General features: G+C 46.2%; 6 protein-coding genes and 1 long non-coding RNA gene across 22 annotated transcripts in view; 3 read left to right on the top strand and 4 right to left on the bottom strand.

Annotated features, from left to right (window-relative positions):
* raph1b (Ras association (RalGDS/AF-6) and pleckstrin homology domains 1b) overlaps positions 1-1,442 on the bottom strand; it is a 38,171-nt gene extending 36,729 nt beyond the window's left edge. For 4 of the 6 annotated variants that reach the window (XM_047330675.1, XM_047330689.1, XM_047330683.1 and 1 more), the window contains exon 1: positions 1,160-1,442. The gene's annotated coding sequence lies outside the window, so the exon portion shown is untranslated. The remainder of the gene's footprint in view (positions 1-1,159) is intronic. The other 2 variants (XM_047330674.1, XM_047330679.1) reach the window with 2 other exon arrangements.
* LOC118301237 overlaps positions 1-24,359 on the top strand; it is a 1,055,945-nt gene that overhangs the window by 117,180 nt on the left and 914,406 nt on the right. The gene's annotated exons all lie outside the window — the stretch shown is intronic.
* si:dkey-1h24.6 lies at positions 2,696-4,914 on the top strand. Its single transcript, XM_035626866.2, has 4 exons — positions 2,696-3,056; positions 3,508-3,858; positions 3,942-4,081; positions 4,584-4,914. The coding sequence occupies exons 1-4, from the start codon at positions 2,951-2,953 to the stop codon at positions 4,695-4,697; spliced, it is 711 nt and encodes a 236-aa protein (XP_035482759.2). The 5' UTR covers positions 2,696-2,950; the 3' UTR covers positions 4,698-4,914.
* fastkd2 (FAST kinase domains 2) lies at positions 5,777-11,341 on the bottom strand. 3 transcript variants are annotated; one of them, XM_047330789.1, is made up of 12 exons: positions 11,233-11,341; positions 9,726-10,343; positions 9,517-9,620; positions 9,265-9,373; positions 8,882-9,005; positions 8,558-8,697; positions 8,129-8,301; positions 7,464-7,621; positions 7,121-7,357; positions 6,878-6,974; positions 6,329-6,443; positions 5,777-6,013 (listed from the first exon to the last, which is right to left on the bottom strand). In XM_047330789.1, exons 2-12 carry the CDS (start codon positions 10,329-10,331, stop codon positions 5,939-5,941), a joined length of 1,938 nt encoding a protein of 645 aa, XP_047186745.1. In that variant the 5' UTR covers positions 10,332-10,343; positions 11,233-11,341; the 3' UTR covers positions 5,777-5,938. The 3 variants fall into 3 exon arrangements, with proteins under 3 accessions (XP_047186745.1, XP_047186744.1, XP_047186748.1); XM_047330788.1 differs by lacking the exon at positions 11,233-11,341 and adding an exon at positions 10,581-10,722; XM_047330792.1 differs by lacking the exons at positions 5,777-6,013; positions 11,233-11,341 and having other exon boundaries at positions 7,111-7,357; positions 9,726-10,580.
* mdh1b (malate dehydrogenase 1B, NAD (soluble)) lies at positions 10,623-14,517 on the top strand. 4 transcript variants are annotated; one of them, XM_047330833.1, is made up of 11 exons: positions 10,623-10,974; positions 11,647-11,770; positions 11,867-11,979; positions 12,074-12,208; positions 12,289-12,431; positions 12,525-12,690; positions 12,777-13,131; positions 13,231-13,372; positions 13,555-13,720; positions 13,845-13,984; positions 14,118-14,517. In XM_047330833.1, exons 2-10 carry the CDS (start codon positions 11,749-11,751, stop codon positions 13,944-13,946), a joined length of 1,344 nt encoding a protein of 447 aa, XP_047186789.1. In that variant the 5' UTR covers positions 10,623-10,974; positions 11,647-11,748; the 3' UTR covers positions 13,947-13,984; positions 14,118-14,517. The 4 variants fall into 4 exon arrangements, with proteins under 4 accessions (XP_047186789.1, XP_047186777.1, XP_047186780.1 ...); XM_047330821.1 differs by having other exon boundaries at positions 10,628-10,974; positions 13,555-13,748; XM_047330824.1 differs by lacking the exon at positions 10,623-10,974 and adding an exon at positions 11,512-11,550 and having other exon boundaries at positions 13,555-13,748.
* retreg2 (reticulophagy regulator family member 2) lies at positions 14,234-20,405 on the bottom strand. The gene is made up of 9 exons (XM_035626783.2): positions 19,926-20,405; positions 19,310-19,413; positions 19,152-19,182; positions 18,617-18,746; positions 18,215-18,299; positions 17,926-18,063; positions 17,621-17,709; positions 17,142-17,277; positions 14,234-17,033 (listed from the first exon to the last, which is right to left on the bottom strand). Exons 1-9 carry the CDS (start codon positions 20,171-20,173, stop codon positions 16,234-16,236), a joined length of 1,761 nt encoding a protein of 586 aa, XP_035482676.2. The 5' UTR covers positions 20,174-20,405; the 3' UTR covers positions 14,234-16,233.
* Positions 21,024-24,333, bottom strand: prkag3a (protein kinase, AMP-activated, gamma 3a non-catalytic subunit). 2 transcript variants are annotated; one of them, XM_035626854.2, is made up of 13 exons: positions 23,987-24,333; positions 23,809-23,848; positions 23,522-23,622; positions 23,349-23,430; positions 23,212-23,270; positions 22,892-22,937; positions 22,735-22,789; positions 22,491-22,617; positions 22,217-22,382; positions 22,079-22,116; positions 21,802-21,948; positions 21,529-21,721; positions 21,024-21,366 (listed from the first exon to the last, which is right to left on the bottom strand). In XM_035626854.2, exons 2-12 carry the CDS (start codon positions 23,846-23,848, stop codon positions 21,605-21,607), a joined length of 978 nt encoding a protein of 325 aa, XP_035482747.1. In that variant the 5' UTR covers positions 23,987-24,333; the 3' UTR covers positions 21,024-21,366; positions 21,529-21,604. The 2 variants fall into 2 exon arrangements, with proteins under 2 accessions (XP_035482747.1, XP_035482738.1); XM_035626845.2 differs by having other exon boundaries at positions 22,877-22,937; positions 23,987-24,331.

Below are 24,359 nucleotides of genomic sequence, written 5' to 3' on the forward strand. Positions count from 1 at the left end.
TGGCGTGCAGCCCCTCTGCACAATGACCTTTGACCCCCCCCCACGGTCAATGAAGGGTCATTTATCAGGCCAGTGTTACTGTCTGAATGGCAGCAACGACCAGGGCGAGGGAGGAACACAGAACATGTGGAGGAGCCTGTAGGGGTGTTTCCGCCACACAACACATGTCAGAGCTTTAACTTTTCAATTGTATTTTTCATAGGACAAGTGAAAGCTGTGAACGCTCCGGGGTGTTTGCGGCTAATTCCACGAGCTAAGGCGGATGCTAGCGTCTGATCGCCGATGGCCACTGGTCCGAGTGGCCGCTCGTTATCCGCTGCTGCTGCGGCCGCCGGCGGCGTCATGCAACAAAGGGGATTAGAACCGTTGTGTGCCGAAGGAGGCAGCTAATGACGAGCAGCGATGGTAATGCATCTCACACAGGAGGGGGGGGGGGGGGGTGTTGAAGATATCAAAGAGGGGCGTTTCAGCGAGATAAATAAACATTACCGCGACAAAACCATCGGCCATTACCGGGGAGGGATGGAGGAGGGGGGGGGCTCGGGGGTGGTAGCCGCCTCCCGTTCAACAGAACAGGGTGGAGACTGTGTGTATCCCTTCTGCTGGATGCAGAGGAGGGGGAATGAGGTTGGAAAGGTTGGCGGAGTCACAAGGCAACAGAAAATACACCACAAGCAACGAGCTCGTGTGTGAATAAATGTCACACACGCCCCCCCCCCCCCCCCCCCCCCCCCCAGTCAGCCCGAACACCGTACACCCTTTCTCCCCCAAGAAAGGGTGCGTTCAATGGCCGCATAGGGGGGCATACAACCCCCCCTCCTCTCCTCTCCCTCTCTCTCCCTCCTGCACACTCCAAACAGTCTGCCACACTAAAACACTTCTTCTTACCTAAAATATATATATTCACAGATAATTAGTCCGAGGCCCTTGTCTTTGAGAAGTAAGGCAAACGAACAGCTCAAGTGTTCCTCCGTTTCTCTTCCCGAGGACAGAATCTAGGATGGGCTGCCGGCGTGTGCGGCGTCAATAAACTGTGACATTTTGTGTTTCAATTTGACAGTTTCACTCTGAGAGGTGAGCTTGTTTTTTTTAGAAAGACCCGAGGGGTAAGAGATGATTAAATACAGCGGAATAGTGATAAAAAGAAAAGCCCACTTACAGTCAAATTGGGATCCACAAAGAAGCTCCTCTCTCCTCTCCAACGGGGAGCAAATATCCCTGCCCTCAGAGGAGGGGGGGGGGGAGAAAAAAATAAAATAAAGAAAACTCCTAATGTGATACGTGTTATTATCTATTTGTTGTAGAGAAGTGACCAACTTAAAAACGGCCCGTTGTCCTCATGTTTTCACGCGCCCGCCTCGTCTACGTACACTGTCCCGGTCCCGTTCCCATTCTTCTCCCCGGGAGCAGGCGAGGAGGAGACCATAGGAGGAGACACGCTGCTGCGCCGCTCCGTCGTTTCCGGTCCAGCCCAGAACCCAGCGCTGCTTTCGGGGACTGTGGGAAACACCACTCTGGTCTCCGCACGACTGAACGTAAACCCAAAAGATGTAGGACTATTGGAGGGAACGTGAACGCAGCATCAACCTTCCAGTAGCAAATTCCCTTAAAACTGATATTATTTATTATTGACAGACCTTTTATATTTATATATATATATATATATATATATATATATATATATATATAAACATGTTTAAAATGTTTAAAGGATGGGATATAATCTGATGGTAACCCCAAAGACGCCGCTGCCAGACAAAAGGGACACGTTCCAGATTAGGAGATTAATGCGTGTTATCCATATGGACACATGGCATTAGTATCCCGTCAATCCCCTTCATCCATTTTTCAGAGTTGAAATTACAGACGGCACTTTGGGAATGCCGTAATCCCCACATCACAATGCACCCGTCACCATGTGTTGGCACAGATCGTTAATATTTTTATGGCCCCTCTAATAATCCCTGCACTTAGTCAGTAAAACAGCAACAGTCAGTGAAAGATGTAAAAAAAAAAAAACAACAACAAAAAATTACAAACAGTAAGAAGATGGTTAACATCTCAATCAATAAATGTTATCAACAGGCGGGTCGAAATTAAATGCTTTGTTGCCATCTAGTGGTCGAAGAAACACATCGCACTTTCAAACTCAGAATTACTGTGTAAGATACAAGCTGTTGGCTTCTTTTTGGAAATTACTGACAATGTTATTCATCCAAGATTTGCACTGTATATGTGGGAAGTGATAGCTGATGTTGCTGCTCAGCACAATTACTGCCACAACCTTACACGATTACTTGTATTAAAGTTACACTCAAGTTTCTCTGTAGTGTGAATTGCCTGTTTGAAAACGGCAATAAAGTTGTTTTTAAAGCATATATTTACAGTGAAACATTTTGAAAAAAAGCAAGGGGCTTTCACTCAATAAAGGTGCGGTTACCACACCACAGAATCATACATTATGTGGAAGAATAGACTCAAATTCACATTGATTCCACATTTACTGTACAAATCTAGTTATAAGAAGATATCACAAGATGAAGCGTGTATCAGACCATAGTCTCACATTACTGACGCAAAAGGACACAAACTCTGGGAGAGAACAGAAACTGCAGAAGAGGAGGCGTTTTTTTTCTTGGTGTTTTTTTTTTGTTTTGTTGCCACAGGATGTTTTTCCCTTGAGAGAGGGTTTGTGAGCTTCAGTCGCTGCTGCACCGTGGGAGTGCTGCAATCGAGAGACACAGCGAGGAGACGACGTGTAACCGCCAGAGGAACGCATGCATGGCACCCGCGCTGGTGATATCGGAGTAGCGGATCAGGGTTGGGTTTTTTTGGGGGGGTTTTTTCCTTCATCTTTCTGACGTTCGTGCAGGTCTTGCTGGAGGCGCTTTTTCAAGTGGAGTGTGATGAGGGAAAGCCTCGGGGACATTATTCTGCTGGAGGCAAGTTCATGCTCGCGGCGCGAAAGATCGAGATGGGTGTTGTGCGCTGGCTGTTCCTCACGCTCCTGGGCTGGTGGCCTTCAGGGGCCACGCGGAGCACGTACCCCTGCGATGGTGAGTGGCCCTGCGGCGCGCGGGCGTGCGCGCGCACGTTCTAGTGTAACACGACAGCAGACTCCACTGTGCACAGGTGGGGACATTCGTTAAACAGTCCATTTGAATAGTTCTCGTGTGACACGTGGGGCTGTGTAATGTCGAACAAATTCGTGCGTGGGGTGTTGAAGTGACTAGTTTTAAAACCTTGAATTTCAGTTCGGGGAATGAAATGCAAATAAAGCGACCTTTTGCAGGAGACGCGGCGGCGAGAGGCCGCTTCCTTTGCAAAGACGATCGTCCTGACTCACTACAGAGCTGTTTTTGTCACATTTAGCTATTTTGCATTACACTGTGTGTGTGTGTGTGTAGGAGACTTTCATAATCAGAAAAAGACGAAAATTGCACCCTGAAGGATTATCACTACCCCCCCCCCCCCCCCCCCCCCCCCCCCCCCCCCTCCTCTCTCCAGTGCCGCTGAAAACCATCTGCGTGCCTGGCAGCAGCAGCAGCGTGCCAGTGCCAGTGCCAGTGCCGTGCCCGAAGATGACCGCTGACGAGATGGTGTTCAACCTTTTCAAGGACCAACAGGTGATCTCCAACGTGACGTGCAATCACGAGGGCGACGCACTGAACTGCACGCCGCCGCCGCCGCACGCCACGGTGGCCGTGGAGATGAACCGGGGGAACATGTCGGTCTGGTTCGTCCTCGACGGAGTGACCGACGACAGCCAGGCGACCTACAGGTGCGAGGGCAACGTCATATATCCGCCCCCTTGGAGGAAAGTGAGCAGTGCTCTGAGGGTCCAGGTGCTCGTCGAAGGTGAGCACACTCCTGACAGGGTTGACACAAGTTCACCCAAATAAGAGTAAACCGTAACACTTCTCTGAACATGCTTCTTCCAGGACACATTTGCAAGTGCAATAAAGGCAGCGGTAACCATGGTGACGGGCCAGGCCGTAGATTCGACTGGATTTGGATGCTGGTGGTTGCACTCCTCAGCATCTACAGCGTCGCCGTCACCATCCTCGCCGTCGTCAACTGGGTAAAATACTTCTGGGATGTAAAAAAGAACTCGGGCGACAGTTGAAATGTTTACACAGACACGCATACTATTCAAATATTTTGTTACAGATGGAGAATAAGGTAGACGTGTGGTGCTTAAAATAGAGGCAAGTGGTATAGTGAGTACATATTCTAATGATTTTGAAAAAGGCATTCTGTATAACATTTACCTCTCACAGGTGGATATGCTCCACTCTGGGCAAAGCGAGATGTCAGAACTTCTTTTTTGTTTCTAGGTGGTGTAACGCAGTTCTCTAAGATCCACGGCGAATTAAATTCGGTTTGGCTAAAGCCTATTTATGGGTTTTTTTCTAGCTTGCAAAATGTCAGGCAAGGCAATTAAAAAAAATTGGGGGGTAAATCCCAAACATCGAGAGGCCATGAGGCCCCATCTACACATATCATATTGTACACGATACACGATGAACCTCAGTCCAGCAGACACGCTGTAAATGCTAAATGTTGTTCAATGTGTCTTCCAGGTCAGGTGGAGGAACACAGATTCCCAGAGTGATTATATGAACACCAAACCCATAGCGCCGAGGGACCGCAGGAGAAAAAAGGGAGTTCAAAAACCAATACCGCGACACTTCTGATCTCTCACGCACCCTCCGATCTTTTGCTCAGCTACTGTATGTCCATTGATTAAGATATAAACAGAGGGGACATCTGTGTTGTAGCTTACTCCTCCAAAAAGAACATTATTGGGATTCAAGTAGTTATTGTTTTGCTTCTACACAGCAAATGTAGCATGTCCATTTACAGTTGTGGCTGTATGAAACAATAAATACTTTTTTTATTTTTTTTAAACTACCACAACAGTTATTGGTTTTGCTTGCTTCCTGTTCTGCTCCCTCACGGTCTCTGCCTGTTACACACACATCTCTATTTTGGAACCCCTCCGTCTCTGTGGTCGAAACAGAAGGCGGGGTTTGAATGAGGGGCTCGCAACCACAAGCGGTTCATTCAGCCTGTAAATCTGTGTGATATCGAGTCGATCAGAGACCACAAAATGAAAAAAAACACTCACGCGCACACACAAGCTGCCAAGATGCCTCTAGAAGCCATGGTGTCAAAAATGTAAACTTCACATTTAACCTTTTTACAGTTGCCTGCTCTTTATTTCTGTGAAAACAGGAACATGAGACTGTTTTCTCAGTGTTAACAGCGCCGAGGCCGATGAGAAACAGATACTAGAAGTGAACACATCAAACAATAGCAATTTGCACCATTTCCTGCCCCCCCCCCCCCCCTCCTCGTACTTTGTGCAGACGTGGCTGCTTCAACAGGGACTCCACCTCTACCTTGCTCACCTTGCAGTTTCTGTGCAGTTACTGCAAGCGCACAGGTTTTTATTGGTTTCATTCAGCTGCACGGTCTTACTCATCCACAGCCAAAAGCATCCGCAAGATTAACATGTTGTTCCTGTTCGCTTTTCACGCCATCTCGGGTCTTTGACAGATGATCAAAAACAAATTGTCTTTTATGATGATAGATTTATCCCCCCTCCCCGCATTTACTCTTCCCATGAACGATTGCATTCTTTAAAAAAAGGGGGAAATGATTGGTGCAACCACTGTTATGCAGACTCTGCAGAATCACTTCCATGCAAGGTTTATTGGAGCCCAAGAAATATAAAATAAAAAAAACAAAAAGAGTATTTTCACAGACCACATTAACTTTATATACTAATGGTCATATTTATTATTTTTCTTAATTGTTTACAAAGCAACAAAATGTGCATTCATGATGTTTTTATTAATTTTCATTTAACACAGACGTCTGTCTTCAAGATCGAGGTTGCTCCATTTTAAGGTTGTGTGTCTGACCTTTGGTGTCACGGAAAAATCAGTCCCCTGAGGAACTCCGTCCTGTTGTCCTCAGAGACAGATAGCAGCTCCTGTTCCGATACCTGGAGAATTGGATCAAGATAAAAGTAAATCTCGCTATCTCCGAGATGAACTCAACGCCGACACGGTAGAAATTCATGCAAACGTTCGGAGGAAGTGAGTGCTTTGTTTAGTGCAGCTTATATTTCCGACACTTCAGACTTTTTTCCGAAAGGAGCATGCGTTTGCAGGCAGGCTTGTGGTTAAACAAATGTAATGTTTACTCCCGTCCAGATATGAGGATTTGATGAACTTCAGATTATGTAAAAATATCGAACAATTTAAATGCAGGGGGGAAAAAAGCCAAAATCAAAACTGTGACAATTTCTGAGTCTCACCAGAATAGGGTTGTATCCCAAGATCTTCAGATGGCGAATCTTGACCGCCAGGGCACCACGGGGATTGGATGTCCCATAGCACAAAGCAGAGTACTTTATGTTAAGGACTGCGATTCTAAGACATCAAGAAAAGGCGTCATCAGCTTTAGAAATGTCAAAATTCTAGTACAGGCAATGGCTTTATTTTCACTGAGACAATGCTGTGTTTGGAGCACTTTTCTATTTCTGAAACTCCTTTGAAACATAGGATGCTGCACTATGTAATGCCCTAATGAGCTTTTAATATAGATGTCTCAGCTTGACAGACGTGCTGCTGTCTGCACTTTGTCACATATCCAGTTGTTTGATGTGATAACTACATGTGTCAGAGTCTGATAAAAAGCAGAAGAAAGGGTTCGCACATTCTCTCCACCTGTGCCCACAGCGTCGGATATCACAAAACATGTTGTGTCAGACAAAAGAAAAAGGTGCAAAGAACATAACGCTGCCAATATGCCGATGATTGGGTTTGATGATGTTATCGACTTCGAGTTGACGCGGATGTCTTACCTTTGACTGCTCTCTGCTGGAGACAACTCATCTCCGTCACTGCTACCAGCTCCAGACGCAGAGGTTTGGTTCGGCAGAGGTTTGGTTATCACACCATCTGAAAGAAATGTAGTGTTATAATTACCCTTTCCTTTGCAGCTTTTCTTGTATGATGACTCATTACTGCTTAAGCAATTAAATAGAAAGACAGTAGAAGACATAATAAAACAAACTGGACACACTATCACAAATACCTTCTTTTACCTATAAGGTAGAAGTTCTCCACCATCACCATTTCCTGTAGCATGGCGTCAGCCTGGTTTACCATTACACTCTGCAGGCCCTGGGAGAGCACCTTGTTGACTGATGGACTGCTGGGGGTGGGGTCTTCCAGGACTGATGGGGGGACGCTCAGGGGACGAGGGAGAGGAGGGCGATCAAGACGGAGGCACAGGTCCACTGTCTTAAACATTCCCGTTTGGTTCAGGGGCAATGTCGATGCTGTGGAGAAAAAGATCGATGGAAATGAAAAAATAAATCCAAGTGCAAAGGAAATTAGAAAAAATACAGCGTGCATGTTTGTGTATGTGAGTTGAATGATTTTTACCGTTCAACTCCTCAATCGTACTACTCTGCAGGAGTTGCTCGAGTGGTGCGGAGGGGAACTGGCCCAGTTGACACAGAAAGAAAACGGCCTTTAAAAGTGTCAACCTAGACATCTCGGGCACATAAAAGTCCAGAACATGGCTGAGACTATCCAGGAACCTGGAGCAGCAAAATGAAACCCAACTCAGACATCAAACCTCGCGAGCAACAGTCGTGTAACGTGAGGGGAAAAAAATGATTATAGGATAGTTCGCCTGTCATGATGGCGACTGTGTCCGTTATTTTAAACAGACCGCGAGATAAGCTTGTCAGAAATTTAGGAAATTTTAAGGTCATACAATCTGAAATTTGCACCAGGTTTTTTTTCCAGATCTCAGTGATACAGTTCAACATACACCAGATAATGTAGCAAACGTGCAATATTTTATTTTCTGTTACCTTTAATGTTCAATAATTGATTGTACTAACGGCAACTTTCACAATGACTTTTGGGAACTTCTCGTCATCCCAGTTTATACAGTACAACGTTGCTTTTTTAATAGTATATTTTGCCTTTTACAATCATAATTTTTAATGAAATCAAATTAAAAGCAAGTAATTTAAGAAAGCAATAAGTAACATTAACAGGCGAGATGTGAAAGATTGGGAGACATGCGAGTGACCCACTGTTGTCTGTGGTGCTGCAGATCGCAGTTAAGAGAGGAGTACACCTTCAGGACACAGAGGAGGTCTTGAAGCGTCAGGGCATCTGGGCTGGCGATCACCTTCTCAGCATAAGCTTCCATTAAGGACGCAGGACAGAAGAAGAGGTGATGAAACACAGTCAGGAAGAGCATCACCTGAACAGACAGCAGGGAAGTGCAAGAGGAGAGGTGAAAAACTAACCAGCAGATACACAAAACAGGAAAATCTCAAGACACCGTATAATATCTGGTAGATCTAGAGTTATTTTCGAACACAAGCCATCTTGAAAAACATACAATTCTGATTAAAGGCTCGAAAGAACATTTATCTGAAGACATTTGTTTATGGAATTGATTTTGGAAGACAAAACACCACAAAAAAGGCATTAGAAGACAGCAGTCTGTTGCACACCTGTTTGTTGCTCAATATGTCTAGCGTGGAGGCGACATAGTCTGAAATGGCAGTGAGCAGGTCCATGTCTCTGTAATTCAGCTCCTTGCATGAGAGCAGCAGCATGAGCAATCTGTTGACGGGGATTCTATGGATGTTTTCTGCCAGAGAGGACACGCATGCAAAGTGGGATAGCACATTGGTACGACTTTAAACTGGAAGTATCCAAAATGAGCACAACAGTTGATCATATTCCCGACATCCAAATTATTCTGTGCTGACTGTTCTGCAAAGTACAACAAGATGGTTTCCAAATATGTGCTCATATTATATCCCATATTTTACCTGTGATATTCTTACTACAGATTTCAAGCAGTGGTTTGGAGTTGAAGCCGATTTTGGCCATGGTGAAGATCATGCTCTGGGAGTTGGGAAAGCTGAACTGGTCCGATATTGTTAAAGCCTTCCTCTGACAGAACACGTGAACAAGGCAAATGTCAAAACGGAATGGATTCAGGTACAAGTCAAATCTGACAAACCCTCAATAACTTTCTAAAAGTCCTACAACCTACAATAATTAGACAGAGTGTAAAAACAAAATGTGAAAGTGGTCGAAATGTTGAGCAGTCAAAAGATCCTCATAAAATCGCGAACCTGGGTGATGTCAGAATCACCTCGACAGGCATATGAATACCCCATATGGTCAAAACCTAGACTCATGAACTGACCTCAAGTTTCCGTTTGAGGTGCGATGGGGCATCCTTCCCCAGCATACCTATCATGGTATTGAGAACTGCAACTTCCTGAATCTGGGGATGACGAGTCTCAACTATCAACCTAGGAATTAGCCACAAAAGAGTATATGAATTAATCTGTAGAGTAGTAAAAAACCTAGGGGTTTTTTTAGAACGCAGGGAGAAAAAGGTTGGAAGGTTTTGTTTTATGCAGCAATTCTTGTACACGCATTCGACAAGCTGTACCTCATGCCCTCCCTAATTGCATTGACATTGGGACTGCTCGGCATGTGTGTCAGACACAAGGTCAAGACGGACAGGCTCCTATGATCAAAGTCATTCAGCTTCTCCTGTTAGTGAACAAGAAAGCACAATGTGATAAACAACAGCGGTACAAAAACATTGCCACTCAGAAAACATCTTTGCTTGTTGGTCGACAAAAATTGACTGTCTACCTGGCACCCGCGGAGAAAAGTCTGGACCACGCGGCTACGCTGAGGCACGCCAAGCTTGACCATGGCCAGGAGGGAGAATACCACCTCCTCATTGCGCATGTGTGCCACACTCTTCATGGCGTTTTGCAGTAGCTTGTCAAAAGCAGGATGCGCAAACAGCAACTGCAGCTCACTGCGCTGCTGCTCGTCGGGCATCTTCTTGATGATGGCCCACATGCGGACCAGGCATTTGCTGATCTGTCCACCTGTGGGCGCGTACTGAGAGGTGAGGTCCAACGCGCCTGACAGCGAGTCACATTGCCGCAGTCTGCCCAAGAAAGGGGAGCCCCTCTTTGCCTGCCCCGCGGCGGCCACCGCAGACTCCCTCTGCTCCGAATCCTCGCTGGGAACACCACCCTGCGAGTAGAACCTCACGGGCCTGACAACACTCGCATGCAGGTGAGTCTGGCTGTGCCCAGTGAACCACACGCGTGGTGCCGACTGCCTGGGCGAGAGCGTGTCTTTGACGGATGCTGTCATCGGGGACCCGCGCTGCGTCCAGTGAGACCTGCGGCCGCAGAAGCGAAGGACCCACTGCACGACCTCCTCCGGCACCCGGACAGACATAGTTCTCGACTCCTTCCGGGGCCACGACAGGGGCGACAGCGGAGGGATGACACTTGAACCACTGTCAACTATTAGCTTACTGATTGCACAGACAACTACAAATGATGTATTAAATGAAATGTATTTGTATTATTATTATTATTATTATTACAAAGGGCTGTGTCTGAGCTGTCAACCAGGTCAACAGCCTGCCTCCCTCACGATGTGGCTAATCACATTAGCTAGGGTGAGCCGACCACTGCCGCCTACCTCGTTGCCCTGACGCTACAATCGACCGTCCCGAGGTCGCAGCAGTTGACCGCTACAGTCGCTAAGCGAGGACGAATCGAGCCACGTTACAGTGGAAGACAAGTCGTGTCAACGACACGCTCGCTCTGTGCGCCGCCATGTTAGACCGGAAGCACGTGACCGCCCTCGCTCCACAACAAGGAAGTAGCTGCTGTGCGTGTCGGTTGCTGCGCAACCCCCGCGTCCGTCCGTGAAGTCGTCGGTAATCGACTAGATGAAAAAAAAAAACAGCCGAACATTTAAAAAAAACAAACCTTAACGTATATTATTTGCGCACTCCTGTGGGACTACACCTGTTCGTGCCTGTTTTGTGACGTTGCCGTAGCAACCAACATAAACGCAGAGTGACAGCCAGGTTGTACGATTGCTCGTCTTATTTACATTGACTGTAAAGAGGTTTTTTTACTGAAATTAAGTCATGATCAGTGCAGCATCTAAAATGAATATGATGACACAAGGCCGCCGAAAGGATCGTTCTTAAACATTATATATTGGTATCACATTGCCATACAACAACTAATCATGCCAAATATCATCAAGCATTTGTTGCCAACTGAACTAATTATAAGTGCACCTGTGACCATGGACAAAGGAGTCTGAGCCTCTCTCTTACCGCATCCCATTCTCCAAGAGCCTCCTACCTGGCTGTCCAGAGGTGATGTGGGGCCCTGCTGACCAGCGCTAGTTAAATAAACAAATAAAAAGCACTGGTTTAAAAGAAATTACCTTTGTATTTATGAATTTACAGAGGTAGAATGTTGTGAGTAGTGTGTGTATGTGTGTGTGTGTCAAAGTCTTTGATGTGTGTTTGTCTGTGTCAGTCTTTGATGCGTGTGTGTGTGTGTGTGTGTGTGTGTGTGTGTGTGTGTGTGTGTGTGTGTGTGTGTGTGTGTGTGCGGGCTCACAATAGGAAGAAATGTAATTTAATAATGTAATTTAATTTCCATTATGTGTTGAATTTGGCATGGACAGATGTTTGTCACCACACACATGTAATAAATAAAACAACTCCATGTTCTCTCTGTAGCAAAAGGGAGGGCGACGCGTGAGCGTCACAGTAAAGTGGAGGCGACGTGTCTCCAGTCGAGTGGAGCTTAGACCCTCTTGGAAAAGGGTCTGTCCGGATAAGATGGCAAAATTTGTGCTTGCTGGTAAAGTTGGATTTTTACAGCTCTGAACTCTTAGAATTTAACTGCTTGTGAGAAGTTTGTCGCATTTCTCAATTTTTACATTTTCCACCTCCCCAGGTAAAACGGACTGCCCTTATTACGCCAAAGCGGAACTTTTAGCAGACACTCTCCAGCATTCTCTGCCAAACTTCAAGATCCATAAGATATCCATCCTCCCAGATGAATGGGAGGTGATCTTTCTTCTTTTCTTTTTTTTTTGGGGGGGGGGGGACGACGACAAATTCTTTGTTTTACTTTTTGTAACCGTTATTTGTTCTGTGACAGGAATGGCTGGAAGCCATCTGCAAAAGAAATGGCTGGAAACACGAGGAGTCCCCTTTGGTTTGGAGGGACCTGGTGGACCAAGGGGGCAAAGGGATGCTCTTAGGGGGGCTCTGTGACTTTATTGAGCATTGTCAGGTTAGTGATGCTCTTCAGTTATATCACTCCTGAAGTCAAACCTCCAAACCTGCCAATTTCTGTCATCTCTGCTTGTGTAGGACTACTACAACATCACATCGGACATGCCTACAGATGTGATGCTGAGTATTGCCGCAGAGAATCTGGAGACCAAGATGAACCTCATTGTGGAGGAGCAGCTTCGTGCCAGTCTCTTCAAACCTCTTCACATATGGATCAGCAGGTGGGTTAGTCTGAAAAACCCAAATACAAAGATAAGGGTGCATTTTTGTTTTTCAGATTAGGTGTAAATGTTCCCATTGATTTCCTTATCCAGTGCTCTCAGCCCAACCTGCGAGATCCTGATCCCCAATCTGTTCTCCGCTGAAGTGTTCCGCTGTGTTGCAATCAGCCTTCACCTACTGGACCTCAAGGCGGACAATGAGGGAATGCAGGGGCTGAAAATGGAGGTGGAGGATCTGGCACTCCCTCTGCTCCATCAGGTAAAGGGCTTTGACAAAATGTATCTTTTTTTTAAAAAATAATACCAGAAGGAAAATTAAGCAATCTAACGTCTATAAATTCACAGGTAAGCATTCACACAGATCTGGAGCATGCCTTCCGAGAAGCAGATGTCATCCTCCTGCTGGAAGAGCAATGGTCTGGTGACGACGATGCGGAGAACGAGGGCGAGCAGGAACAGAAAAAGAAGCAAGTCAAGGAAATCTCAGATCGCTACACAGAGTACGGACGACTGATTAACACACGGGCCAACAAGGAGGTGAAGGTCATCGTGTCCGGCGACTCGTTCGTCAACCTGAGGTGTTCGCTTCTCACCGACAATGCCAGCTTCATCGACAGCGATCAGTTTGTCGCCATGGCAACTCAACTGGAGAATGAAGCCAGGGCCATAATTGCAAAGGAGCTGAGAGTCAAGACGTCAGGTGGCTATTTTGATTTATCCGACCCAACATTTCTCCCATTGCATTCCGGCGGCACCAGCACCTTTCATGCAAGACTTCCTCTCTGTTCTCCTCCTCCAGATGTGACAGATGTCATTGTGTGGGGAAACATCAGCGGTAGTTTCTACATTGACCTGCAGAGGACAAAGGTTTTCAACTTCAACGGGGCGATTAAAGGACCAGCTTTCTTTTCTCAGTCACTCTCTAAGATTGTCCATGACAGGTTTGTTGCAATAACATAAAGGTTCAGTGGTCTATGTTTAGGTCTGGCAAAGATCCTCTGTCAAACTCCAAACTGCCGACCAAACTTTATCCTGTGTGCCATTTGTTGCTTCCCTGCTGCGAAATCATCCTGTGCTGTGATATGCCCCCCCAAAAAGACAATAATCTCCGTCTTCCCTCCAGGAAATGGTTTGAGACAAGCTTTCAAGACTTGGTGCGCTGTCAGCGTGCAGCGGTGGCATCAAAGACCTGCCAGGCCGCAGCCATGTCTGCTGCAAATGGGATCCTCACCATCCTGAAGGCCTGGAATGGCACTTGTAGTCCAGATGAAGTCTTCTCCCTGGGTGTAGTATGTCCAGGCAGAAACATTGCCAATGGTTAGGGATGACGTTTAAACTCAAAGGCGCATTTTAGCTCCAATGTTGACCGACCTAGCCAGAGTTGAAACGGGACTGTTCTCGGCCACATTGCAGGCGACTACGACTTCCCCGATGGCATCGTCCTCTCGGTTCCAGTTGCCTTCACAGACTGTAAATGGTCAGTGCTCTTCGATGTGGCTGTTGGTGAAGAGCTGAAGGAGAGGCTTCAGCTTTCTGCTCGTGAACTGCAGGAAGTAAGTCAAGCTACAAGAAATAGGGATGTTGATCAAACACACTTTTTCATAGCAACTGTACGATATGTTTTTTGCTTTAACATGTTTACTGAAGTGTTTCCGAGGTGCTAAGTGAGTCATTTTTCTTTTCCAGGAAAAAGAACTTGGATCAGAGGATTGTGAAAGTGAAAATTAAAAAACCGACCACACAGACCACAAAACACAGGTTTTCCGTAGACGAGAAAGGAAACGATTCAGATACATGTCAGGTTTGTTTCAGTTTGTTCTTTTATTCTCTTTAGTTTCACATATGGAGTTTTTTTCTGTTTCTTTTTTTTACCAGTTTAATAACGACAATAAAACTTTTCTGCTTTGTGAAACTCACCCATAGCTGTTATATGTTAAGATGTAAAAGATCAAACTGAGTACTTTATGGAAAAGGGAGAAATTAGAAAATATATTCCTTTTTTTTTTTAATTGTACAGTTCTGTAAGTGTCTTTTAATATAGTTCAAGAAGCCGTATTTGAAGCATTAAACACAATACTAACTTGCACAAACTAGTCTGGTTATATCCTCAGATTCTGATGTTGCCACCTATTTCCATTTACAGTTGGGTAGTCTTTTAAAAATCAGAACTTTTCTTCCCCCTGTTGGTAATTGAATATCAAACAATTCAATGGGCTGTTTTAACCTGGAACATTCAAATTTACTTTTTTTTTTCCTTCCTCTCACAAATTGTGTTGTACTTTGTCAGCTGACAAGGAGAACTTTGAACAGAGTGCGGTTTTTACATGCAGAATATACACGTTCCTTTTGAGCATTTCTACACTATACACAAGGAGGCTTAGACTGAAAACAAAAGGAAGAGGGTTAGTACGAATGCTATGCACAACGACAATTCAGGAAGTGGACACGTATTCCGTTATATTCAGTTTGTACAACCCACCCCTGAGAGTTGGATGCCGAGTGGTTTACAAAAGCAAAATCGGACGTCTTCATACAGTCCATTATAGTGTTACGTTTCTTTTTGTCACATCATAAGTTTTCCCTTGCAGTGGCCAGATTTACATCCCTTCAAATAAAGAAAGAAAAAGAAATGTTCCGATAAAAGAAACAATCTTTTGGAAGTTTACCTCAAATATTGATTATGGTAAATACATGCATGATTCATGGCATGCATGGACTTGTCGTTGCACAAAGGAAGTCATTTGGTAAATATACATATCCCAGTGATGGCTGTACACGCACAAACAGCCGGGCCTATCCAACAAGAAGCCAGATCAAGAAGAAATTGAATTGCGTACACGCCAATGACATATAGTTGTGTGGAATTGAATCCTGTTCACACGGACAAATGAACATAGAAGCATCAGTCACAACGAAGAAAACTGGGAACATTTCTTTTTTACCTTGCCACATCGAAGTCACTTGGATCGACTACTCGTCATCGTCAACATCCAACAACGTCAAAGATTTAAGTTTTCATCTCCAGGCAACAAGTGAAAGATCACAGATGACCTAATGCTTCTGTCAAAACTGTAACCGTGGAGACCTCGGGGGGTTGCGGAATAAGGAAAAGGATAATACAGTATAGTCTCACAATATAGTCTAGCTCTGGGAATATGTGACTACTTTTTAAATGTGGTCGTCCATGGTGTCGTCATTAATATACTTATTATACAATCTTTAACGAAAGGGATCAAATTTACGTTCAAACTCCCTCCTCAGTTTTTGTCACCCCCCAAAAAAACAAAGGCTTCATCAACTGACCATTAAATAAAATAATTTATAGTATATATTAATAGTTATTAATAGCTTTATAATCCAACATTTCAACTCTTCATGACACCTTTTTGATCAACATCCACTTCTGGATGAAAACACAGTAGAAGGGTTCAGCTCTTCACCACGGTGGAAAACAAAGTCGTCATCATTGTGACGGACCTGGGAACAGATTTGTTTTTTATAATTGTGCAGTGAGAAATTTGCGTCGTAAATTATCGAGCTAATTTCAATGCCAGATAAACCGAACTACACTAGAAACAACACGGGTAACTAGGCTGAACTGAACCCCGCAATATGAGGCTAGGAAAACAATGAACCGAGCCATCTCAACCATCTTCCGCACAATCAACAACCAACAGTATTAAATGCCAAACTCTTTGATAAATGTTTTGTATATATCAGTATGTATGGGATATAATGTAATTCAAACATACAAATAAAAACAAAACGGTTGGAGGTGGGGACACATCGGCCAATAGGGAAGCTATGACTGCGGTTGATGTTGAGGAGATGGAGGTGTGTCTGGGGCTCCTCCCACTACCTGTCTGTCAGAGCTGATGTCCAGACCCTCATCCAACTGCTCCAGTTCACTTTGGTCCAGAAGCTCAAAGTCCTCGTCCTCAGTCGGGACGAGCGTGTCGTCGGGCATCTCCTCGGGGGTGCCTCTTATTATCGTGATGGCCTCTTCCAGTTCCTCGTCAGGCTCCAGCGGCCCCATCGTAGTGACTGTAGTGTTAGCAGTGGTGTCGGTGGGTTGGGCGGGGGTCTCCAGAATGCCCGGTAGGGTTTCGGTGGGGAGGAACTCGGCCAGGCATGGCTCCTCGCTGGCCTCACTGGACGATAGCAGCGCCGACAGTGTGTTCTGCACCACAGTGGAGATGGCTGTGCTCACTATCTCCTCGCTCAAGGCCTCCAAGGAACGCTGCGCACCCTGGGTTACTGCAGCTTCCTTATCCTCCTCCTCCCCCCTTCCTGCATCCTGTCGTGAACCTGTCGCGGGCAAAACGCCCTCCTCACTCCCCGGTGGTCTTCCATGTCCATTGAAGTGCGTGTTCACAAAGTGGAGCGGGGATGCAAGGTGCTGGATGAGGAGGCTGGCGGGGCTCAGCAGTTCTCCCTCCGATTGAGCACCAGCCTGGGCAACATCAACCTGACTGGGAGCCCGCAGAGGAAAGTGGAGCAGGTGTTGTTCAATGGACGGGAACTCCTCGACTGAGGGGAACTCGGGGAGGTCGCGAAGGTAGGGCTCCTCTGTTTCGCTGTGTAAACTCTGCTGGTCCAGGTCTAGAGACACACATTTTTTTACAGCCAATTTAAACACCTAAGTCAAAAAAAAAAAAGTATACAGCAGTGGCCAACTGAAGTGCGTCAATGACGTGAGTGATTACTTACCTTCAGACACGTCGGTGAGTTGAGGAGTGGTGGCCCTGGACACGGAGAACCCTCCACTCTCCAAGATGGATGCCTCCTCGTCCGACAACTCAGAGTCCGTGATGGCCATCGCCAGAGCTGTGGTCTTCACATCCACCTGAGCAAGAAAAAACAGTTTTCCTTACATCCCTGCCACATTTACAATCATCCGTTTACAGGGCCGGAGTGAAAATAAAACAGACTTTGCCATCAGAGAGTTGTCTATGCTACAGTTTGCACTGTGCTCTGTGGATCCTAGTTCGTTCCTCAGACATAGAAGAGTTACGGAATACCACACATCAACATTATCGCTGTCGAAGTGAACCACAGCGGCACCAAGGGAATGTGGTAGTACTTGAAAGACACAATTACTACACAACATCTCAGAGCTCCATCTTACAATAACCCCCCCAAAAAATCCCTCTCAAAAGTCGGTTGAGTTGATGGGCGTGTGTCCATACCGTCGGCGCAAAACACGACAGCTCCTCCTCACTCTCACTCTCTGTTTCAGCTGTTGGCTCGTCCCCCTCTTCCTCCTCTTTCTTTACCTCTGTTAAAAAACACACACACACACACTCTTACAAATGTCACCCTGCAGAAGAAGAAGCATGAATGAGTACTACACTGTGTTTGAGAAATGTGATCCAGGAACTAATCACACACTTCCTCGATAATCAACATGGTTCAATTTACACAGTTATGCGTGAGCCCTGAATTAAACTAAAGTTACAAATCTGTGACCTCAGGGTGTCACAGCGGCACTCACTCCTCTTGTCGTGCTTGCGGTGCTCAGTCTCTCCCTTCATGCTGTAGTCCAGTTTCATCATGATCGGCTCCAAGCCCGTGTACATCCTCTGGATCAGCTCGTGGTACACCACCAGCGGCCACAACAGCACGCTCAGGACTGAACACGCAGGCAGAAAAAAACAAAACATTTGAGAACAAGTACCAACATCGGACGATGACAAGTGGGGTGTATGTTGTGCAAAAGAATCCAGTTAAGAAATACTAACACAAAGGTTTTTAATTAAGGCATTACCTAGTTTTTATCTCACCTATTATGTAGGAGATCATGATTCCTGGTACATAATGGCCAACCACGGCAAGTGCAAAGCAGCTGCTGCACATCATCAGACAGAACTGAGAAACAAGGACAAATAAAAGAAATAGAAATAAGGCTAAAATTACCTTCGGGCTGCAACGCGTACAAGAGGAGGAAGTGGAAAAAGTGGCATCTCTGCAGCTGTGTGGTGTATTTGCGTGTTTGCGTACGACAGAAGAGGATGTCTACGTGAGTTCTTGCAGCTGCAGCACCTGACAGTTTCTATAAATACCTTGAGGATTCCCAAACTGAGTGGGGTTTTTGAGATTGTAAACTCAACATTTTGTCCTCTACTCCGCCATAAATGGTTAGCAATGTCAGACTCGAGACTGAGGGAAACACCTTCTGCCGTTACCTTGCCGTGGTTCTGTCGTTTGTACTGCAGCATCTCCTGCAGGTACAGGCAGCAGGTCAGGTAGCTCTCGGCCAGGTGGTGGCTGAGCTCGGGAACACTGAGCAGACGCTGCTCCACGCCCATCGTTTCACTGTGCGCAACCGAGAATGTGACCGCGCACAAACACATGAGAGCGGGACAAAATCAGCACACAAAAAAAACAACCTCTACCTAAGGTGTAGAGAGGTAATAACTCCACGTTCATGTTACGACAGTGGAGGGAAAGAGACGCACACACAAAGAGGAACACAAACACAACAGACACAACTGGACCAGCAGCATAGCATTAGTTAAAATGATATGGTGTCACTCGATCATGAAGACAGACTGCACAGTGTTGGACTTTGACACAAGCCGTAATTTAGATGGAGACACAAGTGTAAAATGATCTTTATGCAGTATATATATATATAGATATATCTATATATATATATATCTATATATATATATAGATATATATATATGGTCTTGTGTTTGTCATGTACACACTACACACCTTTGTACGGGCTGAGCCTCTGCATGTTGAACTGCAGGAGAAGGAAAAACACATGTGAGAACAGGTTCTTTTTACAAATACTCTGCCCAAGATGTGAGCCGGCGGGCGTCGGGAGCATACATTCGGGCGTCGTTTATACAAGAGAGTCCTGTGTTTACCAGTTATGGCGGGCAACGCGGGCTTCCACCTCTCCAGCAGCATGAGTCCCAGCAGGGACACACTGAGCAGGAAGAGAGGCCGCAGCGAGGTGGAGGACAGGAGCCTGTGGGGGAGGCACAGGTGAACAGCCTGTCACTCTGCTGACAGCACCACCCAGCACATTGACATACATACTTCACAACGCCTGCGAGCTAGTATATTGTGTGTGTACATCCGCAAAGCACATCGATTAGCTGGCCTTGAACGATCGGAGTGTCGAGCTGTCACTGGCAGCTGGTCGCCGAGGGCCCGGGCCACTCAGCGTGACGTGAGTGTTTTCACTGGAAGCCGACAGGTGGAACAACTCGAAATAACCCCCCGGTTTCCTACTCTGTGCGCGCGGCGAGGCGCTGCCTGTTGACGGCGCAACGCGTGACACTCGTCGGCCGAGCTGGAGATCGAGTTTTAAAAGTGGCTAGCGGGCTGCGTTAGCATCAGGCTAAAGACGCGGGATTAGCTAGCCCGTCTTGACATTCGCACTCGTTAGCCCCGGCGAGCTGAGCGGTGCACTTCAAAGCCACGCCGCGGAGTTGGCGCTCCGCCGGCGAGTGGGTCGGGGGGGGGAACGACGCCCACCAGAACAACGTGTTGAGCGTCAGGGCGACGGAGACGCTGCACAGCGGCCTCTCCCACACCAGCAGCCGCTGCAGCCACAGCAGCGGGGGCTCGTACTGCGCGAGCCACGGCTGCAGACGCTCCCGCAGGCGGACGAGCTCCGCGTCGCCGCAGCTCTGCTCCGATGTCCCGGCGGGGAACAGCGCCTCCAGGCCGACCGAAGAGGAGGTAACCGAGGGGCGTCTGCTGGTCTCCTCTCCGCTCGCCATGTTCTCCCCCTACTTTGTTGTGTTGTTCTGGAGATCACGGGGCGTACGGGAAGAGCGGCGTCAAGCAGAACGGGGCTTTAAAAGGCTGGCTTCCGGTTTGCACCTTCAGAATAAAACGGACGAACTACGTAGCAGGAAGTGGCACAAATGGAAAACGACGATTGGAGATTTATTGGAAAACGCGTTTTGAAAAAATGTGCATGGTTGTGAAGCGACTGTTCATGTTGCTGTTGTGATTTTGAAAATAAAACAATTGTTATCGCACATGTGGCAATTAAGAGTGTGTGAACGTGAAAGGCATAACATATCGATTTATTGCATTCTGATTAGGATATATCAATGAGAAATTAAACAGAGAATGATTAAAACGCATTGTTACTTAAAGATTCAAGATTTTTTTGCCAGCAATTTCATAAAAACTTTTCATAAAACGCAAATTTATTTCAAAGACATAATCCATTTCCGGATAATCTTGTTTTTGATTATTTCTGGCAGCTTGGCGCACAGATGGGCGGATGGATCACAAGGCCCGTCACAGATGAGGGGAAAAAAATCTACAGTCACGTGTTTCCTTGTTTACTGTACAGAGAGGATGGGGTTCGTGGCCCAGCGTACCACCGTGCGGTTACACACACGTTTGCACGAAGGTTGCACAAAGGTGACAAACTTCGGTCTTTTTAAAAAGTTCCTCCCGTCATGCTCATCTTCATTTTTGCACGATGAGCTATAATTGGGTATGATTTTATAGGACTATTGTCTATGTAAGTTTATTTTGTATTCTTTGAATATTCCTTTATATCACGTTTATTTGGTAAACCCTTTATATACAGTGCAAGAACAATTTAAGCAGTTTAAGCCATAGCTCACATATTGTATTTCTCCAGGACATGACGCATAGAAAACACACACACACGCGCACGCACGCTTCACGCACGCATACATACACACACCACCTTTTGCTATGAACGTTTAATACAGAAATGTACCTTATTGAGTAAACAAATATTGATCAATTTGATCAAACGCAGCCCATACGGTGCTGGGATTCGTCACAATATCAAGGTCAGATTCGTGTCCATCTTTGTTGCTCGACTTTAACCCAGGCCACAGAAGTCATCTCAACGTAAACAACGGCGCAGGCGGGGAAATCTTTCTTCCTCTTGTGATCTCTCACTTTCAATCATATGGTGAATCTGAATGACAGAGAGAAAAAAGCCACTATCATTCTACCCAGCGACTGTCAAGAGAATCATCAGAAAACAAAGGTGGTCCCTGTTCGCAAAGCATCCTGTCACGGGGTTGTGTGACCGAGAGCACAAGCACATCTAATGTGAGAAAGAGGCTCCAGAGCCTACCTGCCCACGTGCATGACCAGGACTCAAGCCTACACAGGTGGTAAAGGAGGAAGGGGGGACCCCCTGTCCCCTGGTGCTAGGGCAAAAGGGCGTCAATACCTGCAGGGGTTAAGACCATGGCCTGCAGCAGGTCAGACAGAGAGATGATGCCCCTCACCACATCAGCCCTGTCCACCAGGACCAGCCGATGGACCTGGGATGAGGAGGGAAAATGACTGTATGACTTTATAAGAAAATCCACGAGACCAAAATCCTTCTGAAGAAAACACAGACCTCCGCTTTAACAATGCGGTCTATGATAGTTTCCAAGGATTCCTCGGGATAGCACTTGATTACTCCCTCGACGAAACATGAGCGCCTGCGAACGACCTCCCGCATGGTCATGTCCAGATTGTTGTAACTCTTCTGGGCGGCGAGATTCTGCCCGGCAGCAAGCACAGAAACCGCGGTTTCAGAGCAGGTGTCAGCAAACAATTGCTACACAGCGCACTTCAGACTGAGCCTTGGTTAAACACAATCACAGGACATCAGATTTCTCTGTAGTACTTACAATCACATCAAATCTTGAGTATAGTGCCACCACTTTCCCTGAGAAAGCATATTGTTGGATGTTGTAACAGCCATCGCTACAAATAAATGCAGCCATGTAATGTTAAATCTTTAAAAACCAAATGCTCAAAGAACGTACCGCGTTCGTCCACCACCGGCAGTGCAGACACCCGCCTGTCCACAAATATGGAGAGGGCTTCATAGAGCGACGCCGTTTGCTGAACAGTGGCAATGTTCCTGAACGTTCCGATCCCAAGCTCCCGGATCTGCCTTCGGATGAACGCAGGCTTGGGAACTTTCTTCCCCTGAAAACAATCCAAACACCCCAATAGGAGAAGGCTTGCCGCCAACGCGCCATTTACATAATCATCACTGTAAATGGAGAGGGAAAAAATTAATTAAAGCTTGCTCACAAATATGTGGAGGAACTTGAGGATTCTTTTGTGGGTGAGAATGTGCAGGACATTTCCCGACTCCGGATCGATGACGGGCAGCCTGTGGATCTTGTATTTAAGTAAGAAATAGATGGCATCGAAGAGGCTAAGAGGAAAAGCAGAAGCAGGGATTTACCACCTGGCAGGTCAGTCAGTTGACTGGACTGATGGCAGAGGGAAGTCCGTATCAAATATTACATCTGTGTGTGTTATGTGCACTCACCTGGCCTCTGGAGAAATACTAATGAGGGAGTGATTGGAACACTGTATGTACACATCTGAACAGAAGAAGAGGAAAAAATACTGATGGAAATTCACTGACATGTGCACAGGGATAACATCAATGATCCGTGTTGGTTATTTACTTCGAAATGAATCACCTCTCCATGTCTCAATCTTGTGGCTCTCCAGCTCACACATTTGGACCTTAAGGGGGAAAGTTATGAGTCAATAATTCTAGATAATGGGGACGTGTCCGATCATATACTGCACGCCCACACAACCGTCGTGGAGAATGATTCACGCGGAGTTGTACTGGCAACCTTACGGCAGCTCGTGTCCAAAATATTCCAAGTTTGCTTGTCAAATAACTTGGAGACGTGGTGTCAAATAGAAAAGAAGTTACTCAAGAACAAACTTTAGACTTATAACTTATAAACTGCGCTTATATGGCTTTAAAGTGTCGCCCGTTAATGCTCACCAAAGGAGACTTGTAATAGCAATGCAGGATGTTGATGAAATCTGTAATAGTCAGCATACCTGTGACAGAAAGGCATTCAAGTTCCCGTCATTATAATTCACAGTGACCAACACTTTGCCGTTAATCTTTTGTCTTACCCACAAATCTTTGCAACTTGCTGTCCCACAGAGGCGCAGCTCTCAAGCCGTTTGCCACCAGAGCGAAAAAGGCCGTCGTCACCTTTGTAAGTAGATAAATTCACACTGTCGCGTTGAGGTTTTCCTGGCATACGGACACACTGGATTTATGTTTTCTCGTCAGTCGGCCTTACTTGTAGCTTGGTGTCGAATATGACCAGTTTACAGCTGGTTGGAATGGCGTCATAGCAGCGGTGACTCTTCATGAAGTTCATGTAGACTGTGGCATCGGCCTCTACGAGGGAATCGCACAGTGTTAAGAGCTGGTCGAACTGTCTGAATGGAGAGCAGATGGATACACACACACAAACAAACGCCACAACACGTCTGTTGCCAAATACATGGCAACAGACGAGAGTGAAGAGCATGGAGGCAAGGCAAGATCCTACAAAGACACGTGCACCGAATGTTGTAATCGTACCTTTCCTCTGCATTGCCTTCTTCTTTTCTGAGACTGACATCTGCGAACAGAGCAAGAAAACACTCTCCACATGACATTGCCAGAACAGTTTGAAATCCACAAGGAAAAAAACTAATTTCCTTGCTAGCAATAATAGCAGCCCCCACCCAAAGTTAAATTTGTTCCAAAGCAACACTACCTGTGAAGGGGCCTCTATAATTCCGCTGTGCGTCCATGAAAAAGGTTTCTGGTTGCTGAGTCTGCTCAGTTCTCTACCCTTTTCGACGAAGCACTCGGGTCTATATTAGGAGCTCTGTGGTGGTATGTGTGACCGGGGGCACAGGAGGCGGGGTCGTGAGGCAGACACTGGCCCGGGGAGGGAGGGACACTTGTTTATTCTGCCAAAAGACAAGACACTGGCCTCCCTTCTCTGTAAAAAACCCCACTCATGACCACCTCCATCTGTGCTGTCGTACTTACAGTCTTCTCAAATGACAAGATAAGTTTTCTCCACTATTTACTGGCTGTGGAAAGGTGAAGCACACTCAAGGCAGATGTCAGAAATATATGAG

Source organism: Scophthalmus maximus, chromosome 1 (assembly GCF_022379125.1).
Source record: "Scophthalmus maximus strain ysfricsl-2021 chromosome 1, ASM2237912v1, whole genome shotgun sequence".
In the NCBI taxonomy this organism is placed as follows: Eukaryota; Metazoa; Chordata; class Actinopteri; order Pleuronectiformes; family Scophthalmidae; genus Scophthalmus; species Scophthalmus maximus.

What these genes read in the sequence shown, in the direction of transcription:
- si:dkey-1h24.6 (XM_035626866.2), top strand. Translation starts at nt 2,951, where the DNA reads ATGCTCGCGGCGCGAAAGATCGAGATGGGTGTTGTGCGCTGGCTGTTC. An exon ending in GAGCACGTACCCCTGCGATG is followed by an intron (nt 3,057 to 3,507) that starts GTGAGTGGCCCT and finishes TCCTCTCTCCAG; the next exon opens with TGCCGCTGAAAACCATCTGC. An exon ending in TCCTCGCCGTCGTCAACTGG is followed by an intron (nt 4,082 to 4,583) that starts GTAAAATACTTC and finishes TGTGTCTTCCAG; the next exon opens with GTCAGGTGGAGGAACACAGA.
- fastkd2 (XM_047330789.1), bottom strand. Translation starts at nt 10,331, where the DNA reads ATGTCTGTCCGGGTGCCGGAGGAGGTCGTGCAGTGGGTCCTTCGCTTC. An exon ending in CTTTTCTCCGCGGGTGCCAG is followed by an intron (nt 9,621 to 9,725) that starts GTAGACAGTCAA and finishes GTTCACTAACAG; the next exon opens with GAGAAGCTGAATGACTTTGA. An exon ending in ACCTCAAACGGAAACTTGAG is followed by an intron (nt 9,006 to 9,264) that starts GTCAGTTCATGA and finishes GTGTTCTGTCAG; the next exon opens with AGGAAGGCTTTAACAATATC.
- mdh1b (XM_047330821.1), top strand. Translation starts at nt 11,749, where the DNA reads ATGGCAAAATTTGTGCTTGCTG. An exon ending in GGCAAAATTTGTGCTTGCTG is followed by an intron (nt 11,771 to 11,866) that starts GTAAAGTTGGAT and finishes CCACCTCCCCAG; the next exon opens with GTAAAACGGACTGCCCTTAT. An exon ending in GCTGAGAGTCAAGACGTCAG is followed by an intron (nt 13,132 to 13,230) that starts GTGGCTATTTTG and finishes CTCCTCCTCCAG; the next exon opens with ATGTGACAGATGTCATTGTG.
- retreg2 (XM_035626783.2), bottom strand. Translation starts at nt 20,173, where the DNA reads ATGGCGAGCGGAGAGGAGACCAGCAGACGCCCCTCGGTTACCTCCTCT. An exon ending in ACGCTCAACACGTTGTTCTG is followed by an intron (nt 19,414 to 19,925) that starts GTGGGCGTCGTT and finishes CCTCCCCCACAG; the next exon opens with GCTCCTGTCCTCCACCTCGC. An exon ending in CCGCAAGCACGACAAGAGGA is followed by an intron (nt 17,710 to 17,925) that starts GTGAGTGCCGCT and finishes GTTTTTTAACAG; the next exon opens with AGGTAAAGAAAGAGGAGGAA.
- prkag3a (XM_035626845.2), bottom strand. Translation starts at nt 23,848, where the DNA reads ATGTCAGTCTCAGAAAAGAAGAAGGCAATGCAGAGGAAAG. An exon ending in GCCGGTGGTGGACGAACGCG is followed by an intron (nt 22,117 to 22,216) that starts GTACGTTCTTTG and finishes ATGCTTTCTCAG; the next exon opens with GGAAAGTGGTGGCACTATAC. An exon ending in ACTCAAGATTTGATGTGATT is followed by an intron (nt 21,949 to 22,078) that starts GTAAGTACTACA and finishes GCTGCCGGGCAG; the next exon opens with AATCTCGCCGCCCAGAAGAG.